This window comes from Heterocephalus glaber, unplaced genomic scaffold (assembly GCF_053883595.1).
Source record: "Heterocephalus glaber isolate CG9 unplaced genomic scaffold, H.glaber_assembly_v1.0 deba00001724, whole genome shotgun sequence".
Lineage (NCBI taxonomy): Eukaryota > Metazoa > Chordata > Mammalia > Rodentia > Bathyergidae > Heterocephalus > Heterocephalus glaber.
Window position 1 is genome coordinate 5,186,573 of NW_028258435.1, and position 18,335 is coordinate 5,204,907.

At 42.9% G+C, this 18,335-nt stretch overlaps 1 protein-coding gene across 1 annotated transcript in view; it reads left to right on the top strand.

Annotated features, from left to right (window-relative positions):
* The window catches only part of Ywhaq (tyrosine 3-monooxygenase/tryptophan 5-monooxygenase activation protein theta), a 32,386-nt gene extending 22,197 nt beyond the window's left edge, over positions 1 to 10,189 (top strand). Inside the window, exons 3-6 of the mRNA XM_004875243.4 lie at positions 3,298 to 3,421; positions 5,911 to 6,074; positions 6,673 to 6,768; positions 9,113 to 10,189. Coding sequence (XP_004875300.1) covers positions 3,298 to 3,421; positions 5,911 to 6,074; positions 6,673 to 6,768; positions 9,113 to 9,172 — 444 coding nt within the window. The 3' untranslated portion in view covers positions 9,173 to 10,189. The remainder of the gene's footprint in view (positions 1 to 3,297; positions 3,422 to 5,910; positions 6,075 to 6,672; positions 6,769 to 9,112) is intronic.
* The last annotated feature ends 8,146 nt before the right edge of the window (positions 10,190 to 18,335 follow it).

Here is an 18,335-nt window from a genome sequence, read left to right on the forward strand (position 1 = left end):
TAATTCTAGCACTTGGAGGCTGAAGCAGGAGTAGTGTAAGCTCAAGGTCAGCCTGGACAATTTGGGAGACCCTGTCTCAAAATAAAAAGTAAAAAGCGTTGGGGATATGGCTCAGTGCAGGGGCTCTGGGTTCAGTCTCTAGCACCAAGAGAAATAGAAGATCATAGCAGTGGTGATGACCCTATGGCATGTGTGTTATTTGTTTTACTTCTAAGAGAAAAGATGTTAATGTGTGGGTTTTTTCTAAACTAAAACCTCAGTATTGGGTTTAGGGTTGCAGTTTGGGTGCTTGTCTCTAAAAGGTTCACCATCACTATCAGAGGAAAAAAAAATTGATAGGCATTATTGTCTAAGATTCTGAGGAAGAATTTGTAAGTTTGTTTTATTAAATAACTATTATTATGTACAGCCTTGGACTATACATAAAGAAAAGTGCAATATGGAGATGTATACAGGTTTATAAGCTGTTAAAAGTTTCACCCTTTTGCCAAAATGGTGGAATCTGTGATTGGTAAATCTTAAATCCTGTGGTGAATGAGGGTATAATTTAAAGCTTTCACCATGTTGTATTTTCTTTTAAGACATTAATTTAGCAATTTTGTATTTGGGGAAATAAAAAACTTTAATTTTATTTGACTGGAATCACTGCCCTCCTGTAATTAAACATTCTGTACCACATCTTAAAAAAAAAATGGTCTTGGACAGTTGGACATTGATGTTAACCAGGAGGCCTTTCTTTCTGTCCTGCAGCGCCAGGCATCTGACCCAGGGACCCTGCATGTCGGCAAGTGCTCTGCCCCTGAACACACCCCAAGCCCCAGAAAGGACTCTTGAAACCTGCTCTTTCAGTTCCTCTTCCCAGCTCAGCGCAGTGACTTGGAGAGGACGGATTCCAGGGTGCCTTGCGTTTGGCTGTGGCCCTTAGTGACCGTGACCTCTGCTGCTGCAGTCCAGCAGCTTTCCAGCTTCAGCTGCTTCGATGCTTGCCACTTTCATAGCATATGCACTTAGGGAACATCATTATGTAATCTCACACTACTTGCATTTTTGGGGGTTTTAAAAAAATTTTCCTCAGCCTGAGGATTTAAAAAATAATTTTAAACATTGTTCTGTTTACTCTCATTAAAATAACTTATGGTGCAGTGATTGTATTTTGTTCGTGCCATTTTTACTTAAGAAAACTCTTGAATGAGGGCCATTTTTCTAACCTTTTGTTATTAGATCTGTGAACAGTCTTCTTTTTCTTCAGTAATATATTTATGTAAGAAGCAGTGTTACCAACTTATTCTCTAAACCCTGTCCCCTTTTTCATAAATCGTAACTCGTACTTCCACCTTTTTTTTTCCTCAGACAGGGTCTTGGTAGGTTGCCCAGGCTGATCTGGAGCTCCTGGGTTCCAATGCTCCTCCTGCCTCAGCTTCCTGAGTAACTGGGACATAGGTGCCCCTGTGCCCAGCTTCAGAGTTAGTACTTTGATATCTTGTTCACTGATTCTGGTAGTAGCTGGCTCTTTTTTCAAAATGCAAACATGATCTTCTTCATCCTTTTGCTTAAAATGTTTTTTACTCATTTCACTTTGCCTAGAGCAGTGGTTTCAAACTGCACCTAAGCAGGGCAGCCGACTGATAGTAGTTATGTTTACCAAGCACTTAGCTTGTGACACTCTTCAGGGGTTTTCTGTACATGTGGTATGTTTATGCATGTGTATTTGGAGTTTTTTGTTTGTTTATTTTTGGGATTTTGGGGGGTTTTTTGAGACGGGGTCTTGCTGTGTAGTTCAGGCTGGACTTGAACTCACTATATGGCCTTGAACTTGCAATGATTTTCCTACCTCAGCCTCCCTTGTGCTGGGATTACACCTGTGTGCCACCATACCGGCTCTGCGGTTATAGTCCATAGTACTTTTCAATACAAAAAGATTTTTAATTACTTAGCATCTAGTAAAACTGATAACCTGAAAATACCTATCATATCTATCATTTGTGACTTTTTCTATTCCCAGGTATACCTTGTACCAGCAGTTTGAGAAGTACTAGCCCATTGGATCAAGCCCCAGATGTCTTTGTATGACATCAGGGATAAAAGGCATAGTTTTTCACTCAACTTTTAAAATATTTAGACTCAGGGTTGGGGGCATAGCTCAGAGGTAGAAGTGGTTGCCTAGCATATGGGAACACCTGTGTTCAGTCCCCAGCATTGCTGAAAGAAGGAAAAATTAGGTATGGTTGGCATAAAAATTGCTGCCGAGTTGCTGTTTGAGTTCCCACACCTCACACATAGTTGCGCACTTCCCTTGCTCTGAACAGACCCTTGTGAGTAGCGGCTTCCGGGTGCCACTGCTTTTGGCCTGGACGAGTTACTTGTCCTGTGGTCCCACTGTTCTCCCTCATACCTGATGTATAAACATTTTGTTTCTCCTCCCTAAAATGATTGCCTGCTGTGTTCCAGCTCTTGTTTCTGTACAGCTCAAGTAGACCTTCCCCCCCAGCCCAGGAAGCTGACCAGAGGTGTTTTCTGTCAGTGCTAGCTACTTCCATTGCTTCCTTAGCACCTGATTTCCATATCCTAATGCTTGGTGTATAGTTAATGGTGCATAGAGGCCAGGAGCTTCTTGAGAACAAGGATCTTTTTTAAAATTTTATTTTATTGGTACATTTTAGGTATACAATATAATGACATTCATCATTGGAAATTTGGACCTTTACATAATCTCTCTTGGTTGTTTTTTTTTTCCCTTCCCCTGCACTCCCTTCAACACCCCCATCCCTATTTACAAAGACTGTTTCCATTTTTTCATTTTCTCATATTCTATTCCCTTCTTTCCTTTCCCCTACCCCTCCCACTTCCCCTTCCCCTTTGCCCCTTTTCTTCCTATTTCACATTATCTATTATACCTTTAGTCCTTATTTACACTTTCAGTTTCTCACACTAGAGAAACTATTTGGTATTTACACATGTGCATCCTATTTTTTTTTTTTTTGGTACCAGGGCTCGAACTCAGGACCTTGCTGTGCTTGCAAGGCAGGCAGCGGAACCACTGAGCTAAATTCCCGGCCCACAGATAGGCTTTTTGTAATGACTGTTTATGATCCAGCTTTGCTAGTGGAAGCTAAGGGCCTTGTGACTCAGCCTTGCCAGGGAAACACGTGGCAGTGGACCAACCCCTGCTCCCTGGGAGTGTGCCTCGTCTGGGCACAGGGGCACGTCACTGCTGCAGCAGGTAGGGGTTCAGATGCACGCTTGGCGGAAGTAGATCATACTTGTACCTGAACTTAATATTTTCTCTGTTTCTTTCAGGAATTGTTGGACAAGTATTTAATAGCCAATGCAACTAATCCAGAGAGTAAGGTCTTCTATCTGAAAATGAAGGGTGATTATTTCCGATACCTTGCTGAAGTTGCATGTGGTGATGATCGAAAACGTAAGTATGGTGACTTGGAGAAGGGAGTGGAGATGACTGGGGTGCTGCCACGACAGTCTGGGTGTAGCTTCCGGGCTCTATGTTGTGTTGTGTGGCTTTTTGATACTGGGGGTGGAACCCAGGGCCTCCTAGCCAAGTGCTCTCCCACTGAGCTCCATTCCCAGCCCTTTTTTATTGTACTTTTGAGACAAGGTCTCATTAAGCTGGTGAAGCTGGTTTTGAACATGTGATCTTCAGACTCACTAGTAGCTGGGATAACAGGTGTGTACCACTATGCTGGCCAGGTTCTTTGTAACTTAAAATTGTAGAACTTAACATATCAAGAAAATAAATATTGGCTTCTTAAAAATCAGTCATACATTTGTATTATATGCACTTTTAAAATACTAATATAGGGCCGGGGATTTAGCTCAGTGGTTCCAGCGCCTGCCTCGCAAGCACAAGGTCCCGAGTTCGATTCCTGGTACCAGAAAATAAATAAAATAAATAAAATACTAATACATGAGCTCTAATTATAATTTCATATTATATTATAATTTTTGTTTGTTTGTTTTTGGTACCAACGATTGAATTCGGGTCCTTGCGCTTGCGAGGCAGGCAATGGAACCACTGAGCTAAATCCCTGGCCCTCCATATTATATTATTAAAAACAGGTTTACTCATTTATGTTTTGGGGCTTTGGGATTTTGGTTCACAGTGTTCTTAGCTCCAAAAGCTTTTGAGTGATTCTGTATTTTGCATGGAAATTATGGGCTGTTGTCCTTTTTCTGTTGGTCATGTCCATTACTCCTTGTATTAAGGGGTCACGTCACGCCTTTGCTGATTGTATACAACCACATATGTGAGGAGGAGCATTGAGACAAGTGTGTGTTGCTGGCATACAATTTGTTCCAACTTTGCAGTGAGTTTGAGTGACCCATATGGTTAGGTTTTATTTGGATACAGAGCCACTGTGTTGACTGAAAAGTAGTGGTCATGAAAATAGATTTGAGTATTTATTAAATACTTTTTTTAACCATAATCAGTTTACCTAATTTGAATGTGAAAAGGTTTCCTGAAGTATTATTGGTAGTTAAATGTAATATAAATCCTACTAAGTTTTATGTATATGTCTGGTTCCAAATTTACCAAGTTCTGGGTAGGCAAATATCACTTAACTTTTTTTTTTTAATCAGTGAGTACATTTTTTTAGTGTTAATGTTGACCCATCCAAAAAGGTATACTCCTTCCAATAGCTTTACTATGATCTTTCACTGAAAATGAGACACTTTTGTCATCCTGAATATCAGCATAATTAAAAATATAAAGAGAAAATTGTATCTGCTGTAACAAAATCTGTACACTAGCTGGCTCGGTAGTGCACATCTGTAATCCCAGCACTTGCAGGGCTGAGACAGGAGGATCACGAGTTTGAGGCCAGCTTAGTCTGTATAGCAAGTTCAAGGCTGACCTTGACTACACAGCAAGACCCTGTCGCAGAAATGACGAACCAGGCGTGGTGGTGCATACCTGTAGTCCTATCACTCTGGGAGGCAGAGGCAGCATCACAAGTTCAAGGCCAGTTTGGGCTATGTAGTAAGACCTTATCTCAAAACAGCAATAAAAATTTGTATGCTAAATTTACTTAACTCTGTTACTGATGTATAGTTTCTGTTGCCTTAAAGATAAACAGAATTGGACCTGAAAATGTTGGCACAGAACTGAACGTAGTAACACCAGCAGGTCTAAGGGTATTTTTGGGAGGATGAGACATAGCTCTGGGCTTGAGATCCTCAGCACTTCCAGGTCCTACACAGTCATTTGAAGATGACTGCAATGCTTCTGTGTGTACTGCGTGGCACCAGCTTCCACCATATGGGGGCTGTCCTAGCTGTGACAGACAGCAGAGGAGGGAAGCTGCCACATTCAGGCCATAAAGGGATAGGTTGGTTTGTGTTATGGATCAGGTTAGTGTTGATACTTCCTGAGATTATGTTTTTTAGATGGGGGTGGCATTTTTATTAATCCAGTAATCAGACTGGTCAAAGCAGATTTTGCTGACGCTTTTATATTGCCTTTCACATAATATCTCTTGATAACCAAGATCAGTATTAGTTCTACAAATAGTTACAAAAATACAAAGATTTTGGTGGTGTTCATATTTATATAGTGTTTTCATTATTTAAGAAAGGGATAGTCCGGTGAAATTATTTTTAATTGCTGTGTTTCCAAGTAGTAGATGAGACAGGAAAGAAGAAAATAGTTTTAGCCCTAGAGTTGGGGAAATCTGCTATTTTAGGTGTTTTGATTAAGCAGATTATAAGTACGCAACCTTGTAAACTAGTTTTTAAATACCCAGTACTAGTTTCCTACTATGATTTTAAAAGAAGGCCACAGGAAAATCGGGTTCTGCCAAGAGCCAGTAAGTTGAATATGTTCATGTGTTTAACACACTGTATCCTGGATAGACATATTTGGAATCATGCTTTTATTTATTTTTTCTTTCACAGAAACGATAGATAATTCCCAAGGAGCTTACCAAGAGGCATTTGATATAAGCAAGAAAGAGATGCAGCCCACACACCCAATCCGCCTGGGGCTGGCTCTTAACTTTTCTGTGTTTTACTATGAGATCCTTAATAATCCAGAGCTTGCCTGCACGCTGGCTAAAACGGTAAGATGTGTGTGTGTTCGGGAAATACTTCAGGCTCCAAACTCTAAGGCTGTTTGACACAGAGAGACTTTCTTCTGTGCATCTTCATCTTTCACCATCTTGCCCACCCTTCCTTACCCCTTTCAACACCACACTTGGTGATGATGAGCAGTAATGTGTGGCTAAAGAGCATATTGGGCAGAGTGGTCTAAGAAGCACGAATAACTTTAGGAAGGAAACATAAGAGATTAAAAAGTAATGCCTGCCAGGTTAGGGCTGTGTTCTCCAGTATTTCAAAATGGGGGAGTAGGAGGGTCTCTTGCATATAAATATAAGGTCTCGTGTGAGAAATATGTTAAGCATTGCTGCTGTATTGTGCGTGCTGCAAACAACCAAGAAATGCTTATTCATTTACGTATATACCAAGCTTCAGGTCTTGCTCCTATGTTCTTACAGTAGGAATCTGAGGGAATGAATGATTGCACTGAGCTTGCTAATTGATGAAAGAATATGTCTATGATGAATTTTATTCACCTATGTTATAAAAATGGTTTGTAATTGTAGACTAAGCAGTTTCTGTTTGCATAAACGTTAATGTGTGGATATTTCTATTTATCAGGCTTTTGACGAGGCCATTGCAGAGCTTGATACACTGAATGAAGACTCCTACAAAGACAGCACTCTCATCATGCAGTTGCTCAGAGACAACTTAACAGTGAGTGGTGCACTCCTAATATTTCCTTTCAGGAACGAAAGCATCTTTTGGGGGCAGTTACACAAGTGCTGTCCTCTCCTAGAAAATGAATATCTAGATACGTAAGTGAAATTTGCAGACAGCTTTTCAAGGTGAATAAACATTTTATCAGATTGCTAAGCTTTTAGGAACTGGTGAAGTTGCTCTTTGGGATGAAGATGTTGATAAATTATGTCACTATAGAGAGCTTTTGTAGCTTTAGTATTTCCTTTCTTTGGGTCAGTTAGCTGTACCAAGTTAGGGGCTTAATGGCTTTGAGACTTTCCTACAATTACATGAACTCCTTGTTCTAATGAAATGTTTACTTTCTGAATTACTCATGGTGTTGGCAAGCATTTCATAAGGAGTAAGCATGTATCTAAATTTATTCCTTCTCTCCCAGGCCCGGCTTCTCTTTTCTTTGTTGATCAGGGAGATGTGTTAGTCAGCTCTCTGTCACTGTAACAAAATACCTGTGATAAATAGCTTATAAAAAGAAAAGGTTTATTTTGGATCATGGTATCACCATGGTGGAAGTGCATGGTAGAGAACCTGTTCACCTCATGGTGGCCCTGAAAGCAGAGAGAGATAGGAATGGCTGGGGTCCCAATGTCCCCTTTGAGGATGTGCCCCAAATTACTTACCTTCCTCCACATAGGCCCTACCTCCTAAAGGTTCCACTGCCTCCAACTAGCATCATGAGCCGGGGGCCAGGCTCTTAATAGATAGACCTTTGGGGGACACTTGAAACCCAAACTACAGCAGGAAGTGACTGAGGGAGGGTACAGTGAGAGCTTTTGCATAGTTCACCATCACCACTCCCCTGGTACTGGGGGTTGAAACCAAGGCCTTCCCACTGAGCTATGTCCCCAGCCTATTTTTCACTCTCAGGAAGAGATAAGGTCTTGCCAGGTTGCCCTGGGAGTACAGGGATTATGTGCGTGTACCACTATACCCAGTTACATAACATTCTTATTGGTTCAAATAAAAAAATTTTTTTTTTTTGGTACCAGGGATCAAACTCAGAACCTTGCACTTATGAGGCAGGCACAGTGCCACTGAGCTAAATCCCCGGCCAGGTTCAAGTAAGTTTGATAGGATAATATCTTAGACTTAACATAAAGTGAAAGAAAGGAATAGCTTTTTTTTCCTTAAGTGGGGATTGAACAGGGGCCTTTGTTCTGAGCCACATCCCCAGCCCTTTCTTTCTTTCTTTCTTTCTTTCTTTCTTTCTTTCTTTCTTTCTTTCTTTCTTTCGTTCTTTCGTTCTTTCGTTCTTTCGTTCTTTATTTTCCCAGCCCTTTTAAAAAATTTTTTGAGACAAAGTCTCACTGAGTTGCCCGGGGTGCACTCAACCTTGTGATTCTCCTGGCTCAGCCTCCTAGAATGCTAGGATTATAGTTGTGCTCTACCCTACCCAGCACATTGCATTCTTAGGCCCAGAGATCCCAATAGTTGTGAAGGGACAATAGAGTGATCAACAAACAGGTAGCTCCACGGAAGAAGAGCAAACTGGGTAATTAGACCTCTTCCCAGACGCACCTTAGAACTCACTGTCTTGTAACTTATTTTTCTGTCTTACAGAGATAGTTTTCCAGGGGTGTTTGCTTTTGTTTGTTTTTGTTTATTTTAGAATCTTAACAATAACTTAAAGATTATGTAAGATTCTAGCTTTTCTAAAACTGCCTGGAAAAAACAAACTGCCTGAAGTGTCTTGGTGACAGTCTGATAAAATCCATTTTTTAATTGATTAATTATATTTACTTCCCGCTTTCACTCTAAAGTTGGAGAGATGCTTGGACATATTTTTGTTATTTTTAGCATCCAGCCTAACTTACAGGATGTGTGTTCGTGTGCGTGCACACCTGTTCTTCCCTGGGGCCTCCATCACCCACTGCTGTTTAACTCTTCAAGCAGCACAGAATAAGTTGGCTGCTTTTCCTAGGTGTTAGCCCTTCATATACTTGGAAACACCCCAACCGTGATTGTCCCCTTCCTGCAAACAATTTTTGCCTATTGGTGTCATTAATTATATTTCAGGAGTGCTTTCAAGAAGACTAGTGAGTTTCTAGGAATGAAGAGAATGTTAAATTTCCGGGGTACTGGCCTTGTTGATTCTGAAATGACAGTACTTAAAAAAAAACAAACTGTAAACATGTAAACGGGGGTGCATAGTCTTTGGAGTTGTGAGACAGAGCTTTCTGTCTTAGCCAGCCTCTGTTCAGGAGTTTATTGCTCTCAGAGTTACATTTTGAAACCAACCAGTGAGACTTGCAGTGATGGTCTAATCTAGACATGGTAACTTAATGGGATTCTTCTTTTCCAGTTATGGACATCAGACAGCGCAGGAGAAGAATGTGATGCAGCAGAAGGGGCCGAAAACTAAGGGCACACAGGGTATCATCCTTCCTCCTGCCAAGAAACCTTTTTACACATCTCCATTCCTATTCCACCTGGATTTCCTATAGCAAAGAACCCGTTCATGTGTATGGAAGCGGCCTTTTCTAGTCTTTTCACACTGCAGCTTTGGGAAAACTCCATTCCTTGGTTTGTGTTTGTCTTGGCCTTCCTGATGTGCAGTTACTGCTGTAGAAAAGTATTAATAGCTTCATCTCATATAAACATAAGTAACTTCCAACACTTATGTAGAGGACTAAAAATGTATCTGGTATTTAAGTAATCTGAACCAGTTCTGCAGTGACTGTTTTGTATTACTGTGAAGATATGATGACAATGTGGTTAATTACAATTTAAAGAGTGTTCTGCATAACTTCTTAATTTCTGCATTCCCTCCCTTTCTCTTCTTTGGGGGTTTCCTTTCAGTAAGCAACGTTTCCACCCTCCTGCTGTGTTCCTTTTTGGTAGGAATCCGGAAGTATTAGCCTGAATGGGAAAGCACTTGGTGTCTCTAGGCTGGGAGGTCACAAATTAAGAAGCCTCGTATCACATTTGGTGGAGGTCATGTCTGTCTGTGACAACAGGAGTTTCCTTTTTCACCTTCATTTGCTGCTGTTTAAGTTGACAACTTCCCTTCCCAATAAAAATTCACTTACACCTCCTGCCTTTGTAGTTCTGGTATTCACTTTACTATGTAATAGAAGTAGCATGTTGCTGCCAGAATCCAAGCATTGCTTTTGGCGAATTAAAGTGCATGTCATTTCTTAATACACTAGAAAGGGGAAATAAAGTACATGAGTCCAAGTCTAAAACTTTAGTACTTTTCCATGCAGGTTTGTGCACATATGAGAGGGTGTCCAGTTTGTCTAGTGATTGTTCCTTAGAGAGTTGGACCACTACTGTGTGTTGCTAATCATTGACTGTAGTCCCAAAAAAGCCTTGTGAAAATGTTATGCCCTGTGTAACAGCAGAGTAACATAAAATAAAGTTACATTTTGTAAAACCACTTCCTGTGGCTTTTTAACAATCGCATACCTGTGTTTTAAGGACAGGTGAATTCCCTACTTCTTAAGTGTGTGGACACTTCCCTTCGTCTTACATACAGTGTAGTGGTGGTGCCCGTCCTCCTGCATTGTGATGTGCTTGTCTGGGGATGTCTGGGCATGTGTAACATCTGACCATGTTTCTTACACTGTTTGCCGTGGAACAGTCTCGGGCCATCTCTTCCTCAGAGTTAAATGGTATCTGGCTGAGTGTTCAGTGGAATATGGTGGACATTTGAGAACTAGAAAAGCCCTGGCTGGTGGTGGAGTTGTGCTTTGGTGATCCTCAGTGTTTAATTTTCATATCGTTTTCTCTGGAAATGTTTGGTTTTACCACTAGTGAGTTTCAAATAATGTTTTAATCATATTGCGTGACTATTTTGCTAATGTGTCCTAAGTTTTGACTTGAAAATTGATTAAGTCAGGGAAGATAATCTTAACCAATAGCTATGTAGGTTTTCCTTTAGATGTCCTAAAATGTGAATGTTAAACAAGGCTTTTTGAGGGGAGATAAAAAGGGAATATTCAGTAGTGCTTTGGGTAGTGCCCATTTCAATAAGGTTAAATGGGGCCAGGGATTTAGCTCAGTGGTTTCACTGCCTGCTGCACAGGTGCAAGGACCTGAGTTCGATCCCCGGTACCAAAAAAAAAAAAAAAGGTTAAATAGGACTTTTGAGTAAAAGTTTCAGTGAAGAAGAAACTTCAGCGAAGCCAGGCACAAGTAGTAGCACATGCCTATAATCCCAGCTACTCAGGAGGCCGAAGCAGGAGGATCATACATTTAAGGCTGGCTGTGCAACTTGGTGAGACCTCATGTCAAAATTAAATCAAATTTAAGGGCCAGGGATTTATCTCAGTGCCGCTGCCTGCCTGGCAAGCACAAGGTACTGAGTTCAATTCCTGACACCAAAAAAAAGGGGAGAAGTAGCTCAATCCCCAGTACTTTTAAATACAAACAATTTTTTTTCTCGTAAAAATAGGAAGAACACTGAATTGGGAAAAACATTATTAATATCTTAAAAATAAAATGGATGTAATCCCAGCACTAAGAAGGCAGAGGCAGAATTGCCACGAGTTCAAGGCCAGCCTGGGCTACATAGCAAGACCTGTCTCAACAAAATTAAAATAATAACAGCGGTGAATAAAGTAATGAGTTCTGAGTTGCCAAAGTTAGCCTTAAGCTTGTTCTCAGCATTTAGTCCATTTAAATGTCTTCTTCCTGAGGGGACCACAGCATCTTTAAAAGCAGGAAGTTTACGGGTGAGGGGAACATTTAAAGCCATGTTTGAGCTTTCTTTTTTTGTGTATTTGTACTGCTTAGGATTGAACTCTGGTGCTCTACCCCTGAGCTATACCCAGCCCATCTTATATTTTATTTTCAGAAAGGGTCTCACTGAGTTTCCTAGGTTGGCCTTAAACTTCAGATCCTCCTGCCTCAGCCCCGAGTAGCAAGGCTTGCAGGTATGCACTACCACTCCCAGTTGATCAGTGTGCTTTTTTTTTTTTTTTTTTTTGGTACTGGGGATCAAACTCCGGTCCTTGAGCTTGCAAGGCAGGCGGCGGAACCACTGAGCTGAATCCCCGGCCCTGATCAGTGTGCTTTTTGCAGCTCTCGGTCATCACCAGTTAGTACTGAATGAGTCACAGCCAGCTTTGTTCTTTTTGTTTTTATTAAAACGGGTAGGGCCGGGGATTTAGCTTAGTGGTTCTGTCACCTGCCTCGCAAGCACAAGGACCCGAGTTCAATCCCTGGTACCAAAAACAAGCAAAAAAACTCTCCAACCCTCCCCCCCCATAGTTAAATATATAGTGTGTTACAAGGGTAATATCTTGTGACACTACTTGGAGTTATGTATATAGACTGTGGGTTGTGATGTACAGTTGACTTCAGATGAGTTTGAAAGTTTCCAGGTTCTCAAGGTTTCTTTGAAGTCTACCTCCTAGGTGCATAAGCTGGTGGTAGCTTTGTTGCTGTGAATGATCCTAGAGGCTGTTGATAGTAGATGTTGGTCCTTTCCAGTGTGGTCTTGTGATATGGTAACATATCCTCCAGAATGTGCTAAGCATTGAGTATCCCTTTACTCCTTTATTAAAAGAGGGGAGACTTCCTCTTCGGGGTAATACTTTTACTACCATCACTGAAAGAAATACATAGAGATAAACCCTATCTTTCCTTTGTCCTTCAGACTCCATTTCGGCAACTTTCACAGCCATGACCTAAGACTGCCATGCAAGCGCTTAACCCAGTGGCATCCGGCACAAATAGGATTTGTTCAACTAGCAGAGAGGCTCACTAGGTACAGGTTTTCACAGGACACAAAACATTAAGTGGGAGCCACGCTCAGTGGTGCACACCTGTAATTTCAGCACTCGGGAGGCTGAGGCAGAATATTGAAAGTTTGAGCCCATCCTGGGCAACTTAGTGATTTAGGAGACTGTCTCAAAAAATAAAAAGGACTGGGACTGTATCTCAGTGTGAAGCCCTGAGATTCAGTGCTCAGCGCTGCAACGAAAATGAAATGTGGTTGAAACTAGAGTTAGCTCTGAGTGAGAGTCACACAGTGACTTACTACTAGGGCCTTACTACTCGGGGCTCCTACCTAAATGCTTCTGTCTGGGCCACACCACCAGCTCTTCGGAGTATCGGTTCTTCCTCACATGTTTCCCAAAGAGTTGCTGACTATAATTTGAGCTAAAGATTTGAATTCCCTCACTCTCAGACATGTGCTGTGGACTCGTTTCTTTGCGACCCGGGCTGCACTGAGCTGGCTCATTGCACACTCAGTCATTTGCTTTGCACTTGTTTATGACTTGTGCTGCCAAAGATAGTGTGTGCACTATTGGCTCGGCTACTTAGACTGGATTTAGTTCAGTGGCGCCTGCACCTACCTTGAAAGCACAAGGCCCTGAGTTCGATCCCTGGTACTGTTAAAAAATATATATATAGATGTATATAGATATATAGATATATCTATATATAGAGTAGAAATACGCTTCTGTATAAAGCAGAAACAAAACTAAACTCATGCATTTTGCCCTCTGGGACAGCATTACAGCCTTCGTGACTGACAATAAGGTTGGAAACTAGGAAGGGTCAGTATAAGGTCAACTGAGATGTGTAGGCCTGGTTTTCTGTCTATTGTCAGTGGATGGAGGGGTGAGGCTACTCGAGCAGCTTAGTTAACCTTAGTTAAGCCTGTGGACGTGTGCTCCGGAGGTGGCTGCTCACTCACCGTGTAAACTCCTCACCATCTGACTGAACAACCTGGGCCCTGCAGGAGGCTGGCCTGCTCTGTTCCAGTTTGCTGCAGACTTGCCAGGCTTTCTGTCCCCCTGGAACACCCACTGAGTGTTTTTCTCCACTTACCCCTGAGGGTGTCTAGAGGAGGCCTGTGTTGGAGCAGCTTTCTTTGATATTTGGCACTCCTTGAGCTCTTCTGGAATTTGCTAAGATCCTTGGAGGATTCACTGGAAGGACTTTTGAAGACAAAATAAAATGGCCAGCTTTGGAGCTGGGGAAATAAATGCGACGGGATGATTTGAGTCTAGAATCATGAGTCTGTTCCCACACTTGCCTAATGAGGTGTGTGGCCTGGAGGGCTGGCTTAGAAGCCAGAAGTCTGCCCTCCATGCCCACACCTCTGGCGCTGGAACTGGCAGATTCACTGCTGCAGCTGTCCTAAAAGGTGCACAGCTAGCTGGCTGTGGTGGCGCCTACCTGTCATCCCAGTGCCATTTGAGGTGAGGGCAGGAGGATCTCAAGTGGGAGCCCACCCTGGACAACTTAGGGACTAAGACCCTGTCTCAGAAAAAGCTGGGATGTAGCATGGTGCAGAGGCACTGGGACCAGTTCCTGTCCCACCAGGAAAGAAAATGATTTTTCTCAAGTGTAGAGGTGAGGCTATGAAATATATAAAGTGGGCTACTCAGGAAAGGAGTAGCAGGACAGCCTAATTTGGGAGCTGGCAAGTTGTAATACAGTGAAACCGGTCTTAGAGATAAGCACATCAACCATCCTGTGCAAACCTATTGCCCTAGATTTTCAAGGACAAAGACATGAAGCAAATGACAGTGTAACTTGGGAATGCAAAATTAAAAGAAAAATGATTAAGAAATGATTTTGCCTCTAATTAGCATTCTCTGGTGGAATACAGTGGGGAAAAGGCATTCTGTTGAAGTGAGTGAAAACTCAGGACCCAGAGATGAGGTGCCAGGGAGAAACGTCTGTTCCTCTGGTCAGGAGCTAACTGTTGGCAAGTAACTGGTGACACGTCAAAGTCAGAGAGTCCCCTAACACGTCCACCCTCTCCCCTCACCATCACTACGTGACAGGATCTCAAGGCCTTGGTTCACAGTCACCTGAAGGCTGTAACCACCCTGCCTGGGGTTTTGATAGGGTGGCCAGGGTAGGACTCAGTAGGCCTTTGCATTCCTGGGTCTAACCTCACCTGAAGCCCGTGAGGGCCTCTTCCCACCGGAAATTACATTTCCTGGTTACATAGGAGCACACGTGCCAGCTCTGTCTTGGCCCTTCTTCATCACTGTAATGTTAACTGCTTTGTATTGAAGTAGAAATGTTGTTTCAGTCCTGACCAGGCAGAGCTCATGACCTCAAGATGCCAAGGATTTTATACTTGATCTTAGCCAAAAGGCCGAGAAGTGGTAAGATGCCAAGGATTTTAAAAGTACTCTTAGTTTGGGCCAGGGATTTAGCTCAGTGGTTCCGCCGCCTGCCTCGCAAGCACAAGGACCCGAGTTTGATCCCTAGTACCAAAAAAACAACAAAAAAAACCCCAAAAGTACTCTTTAGTTAAAAAGCATTAATCTTTGTGTGCCAGTGGGGATTGAACCAAGAGCCTTTGCACTGAAGAACATCCTCATTCCTTTTTATTTTTGGGGGGTACCGGGGATCGAACTTGGGACTTTGTGCTTTCGAGGCAGGCGGTGGAACCACTGAACTAAATCCCCAGCCCCAGTCCTTTTTATTTTGAGATCCTCTTATTGGAGTTGCCCAGGCTGGGCTTGAACTTGCAGTCCTCCCGCCTTGGCCTCAGAGGGCTGCAATTGCAGGGCACACCACTATGCCCAGTTTAAAAGGCTTGATCTTTGAGGTCCTTGCTAAGGAGGCTGGGATCTGAGGTCAGAGATCTGCATGGAGTAGAAACTCCCTGAGTCTGAGAGGGGAAGCTAGGGACATAGCCCCGCAGTGGGCAGGAGGCCCAGAAACTTCTTGTTCGGGCATCATGTGAGCTGACTAATGGCTTTAAAAGTCATGTGAGTCAAAGGAGGGCCCAGTAGTTCTGCAAGTTAGAGAACCTCCTACCAGTTCCCTTGTTCCTACGTTGTTGATCTAAGGCAACAGAAATGCTCTACCACTGAGCTGCATCCCTAGCCCTCTATTTTTTGAGACATGTTCTTGCTAAAATGGCCCTAGCTGGCCTCAAACTTGGGATCCTCCTGCCTCAGCCTCCTGAGTAGCTGTGATTACAGGTGTGCACCACCACACATAGCTTCTTTTTAAATTTTTTCTAAGACTGTGTTGCCCACACTGGCTCCAAACTGTGGGCTCAAGTGATCCCCAGTAGCTGGGACTACGGGTGTGCACCAGAATGCCCACATTCAAGACTGCTGACTGGGCATTTCACATTCCCAGAACAGACTGGTGAAAAAAGGCTCCATAAGGGCAGTCATTCCTGGGCTCATACAGAGATTTTCTTCTGACTGTAGCTGGCCAGGACAAGCAGGGCTTTTGCCAAGCCCGGAACCAGGCAAGAGTGTGTCATTAGGAACAGTGCACAGGGTCCCTACCCATTGTGACCTGGGCTCCAGCTTCTTGGAGAAAATGGGTACAGGAGGAAGGATGATTAAATTGAGAGATTCAGTAGTAGCATCTGAAAGTAGGGAGTAGAAAAACATGTAAAGCTATTGTTCTCTGCTGTCCACCTGACACCATCACCATACGTCTGGGTGGCTCCGAAGGACCCCGTATTTGCATCTTGTGGCTTTTCTGGTTTTCTCGCCTTCATTCTGTCATCCCAAATTTCTTGAAAATGCTACAGTTACTTCCCTCTGTCTCAACTTGATCAGTTACCCCTATGACTTTGGTAGTTTTAATTCCCTATTTGTTGTAGTCCAGGCTAGCCTTGGGCTTGTGACAATCCTGCCTCAGCCTCCTGAGGGCTGGGATTACAGGTATGTGCCACCACGCTGGCTTGATTCCCTTTTAAAAACATGATGCCAGGAGAGGTGAAGCTACTTGCAAACTGTTCAGACCTCAACTGTTTGGCCCCAAAGTCCAGGCTCATTTCTAAACCATAATGGGATCCTCAAAAAAAAAAAAAGAATGTAGTGCTGAAAGAATAAATTACAGAGTGAGTAACAAGGATGACTCCCAGCCTCTGGGCCAGATGATAGCAGCTTTGGCCCCTTGGGCAGGAGGGCTGCGGTGGCTGGGAAGGAAACCTTAGAGAAACGTCCATTATAAGGTTGAAGCCTGAGGCCCTCGTGGAAGCTGCTCTTCAGCTGCTCAGCTCTAGGCAGCGCCCACTTCTGCGTCCCTAAGTAAATACAAAGTTATCAGACATGCAGCCAGACCCCTCACAGTCCCCCATTTTAATCAAATCACAATTTAATTCTTGTAGTGGGTGGAAATGTTTCCTAAAAAAGATGCAGTTAAGTCCTAACCCCAGGTACTTGTGTGACCTTAATTAGAAATAGTCTTTGTAGATGTAATCAAGCTAAAATGAGGTCATACTGGATTAGGGTGGGCCCCAAATTCAATAAGACGACCCCCCTTCCCCCCTTTTTACTGCTACACTGGGGACTGAACCCTGGGCCTCCTACTAAGCTACAATCCCAGACCTTTTTATTTTTATCTAAATTCCTAAATTGGCCAGGCTGGGCTCGAATTTGCCGATCTCCTGCCTCAGCCTCCCAGAGTACTGAGATTGCAGGAGTATTGCCACCATGCCTGGGTTTATTTTATTTTATTTTTTTGAGGCAGTGTCTTACTACATAGTCCAAGTTGCAAACTGACCTCCAACTTGCAATCCTGCCTCAGCCTCCTGAGTAGCTGGTGTTAAGGTGTGTACCACCACACTTGGCTCTACCTTTCATCTTTTAGACTATAAGTCCTTGAGAGCAAAGATTTGATGTGGGTCTCTGGTGTTTGTCAAATGCTTAGTACAATGATCAAAGTTTGAAGACTGAACAACTGAGTGGGGTTTTTCTGAGGTAGAACAGGTTTTCAGTGCTTAAGGCCCCAGCCGCCATGGAGCTGGAGGTTAATTGGTGAGTCTCCGGCGCAGCTTGTCCACCGGACAGTAATGATTCATGCCGCTGCAGGCCTGAGGTAATTTCAAACTGGCACTAGTTTCCATTTGTGCTCTCCACCCAGTCTACTCTGTTCAGTTATTCATGTGGCCCAATTACTCTGCGATCTCAGGGTACAGAGACGGACTGAAGAAGGGACAGAGCTTATTGTGTGGCCAAGAGGGTAGGGGTACATCCTTGTTCTCCACATGGCGTGTGGGTTCTCACTGCAAATAATTCTGCAGCAAGTACTGGAATGCCTGATAAAGATGCAGAAAAATGTGTGTGGGGCTGTAGAAACCGTTACTAACATTTTAGACATTTATCTCTCTGAAATAATAGTATGATTCATTTCTTCATGAAATGGCTGATTTCCTGTTCCATTTTAAACTTTGGGGGAAATATTATTCCATTTCAAGTAGGCCTGGTTATTTTCTTGCCAATTAAAGATTTCCCTAAGGAACCATGTGTTTATTAGAAAAGATCCTTAAATAGCTCTGCCTTGTCCCATGTATAGTTTAAATTTTTTTCTCTCTAAAAGGATGTTAAGTAGGTTAACATTTCTGAACTAAAACCTTGGAAACTATAGAGTTCTTGGCACATGACTTGCACAGCCAGTGCATTGCATCTTACGTAGGTTTATAGATTGACTTGTAGATCTTGGAGGGCTAGCTTCACCCACTTACCTTCATCAGCAAAAAGGCAAAAAGCTGTAGAAATAATTAGCAATTTAAAGAGTGATTAGGGGCCCAGGGATTTAGCTCAATGGTGCCACTGCCACCGACTGCCTTGCAAGTG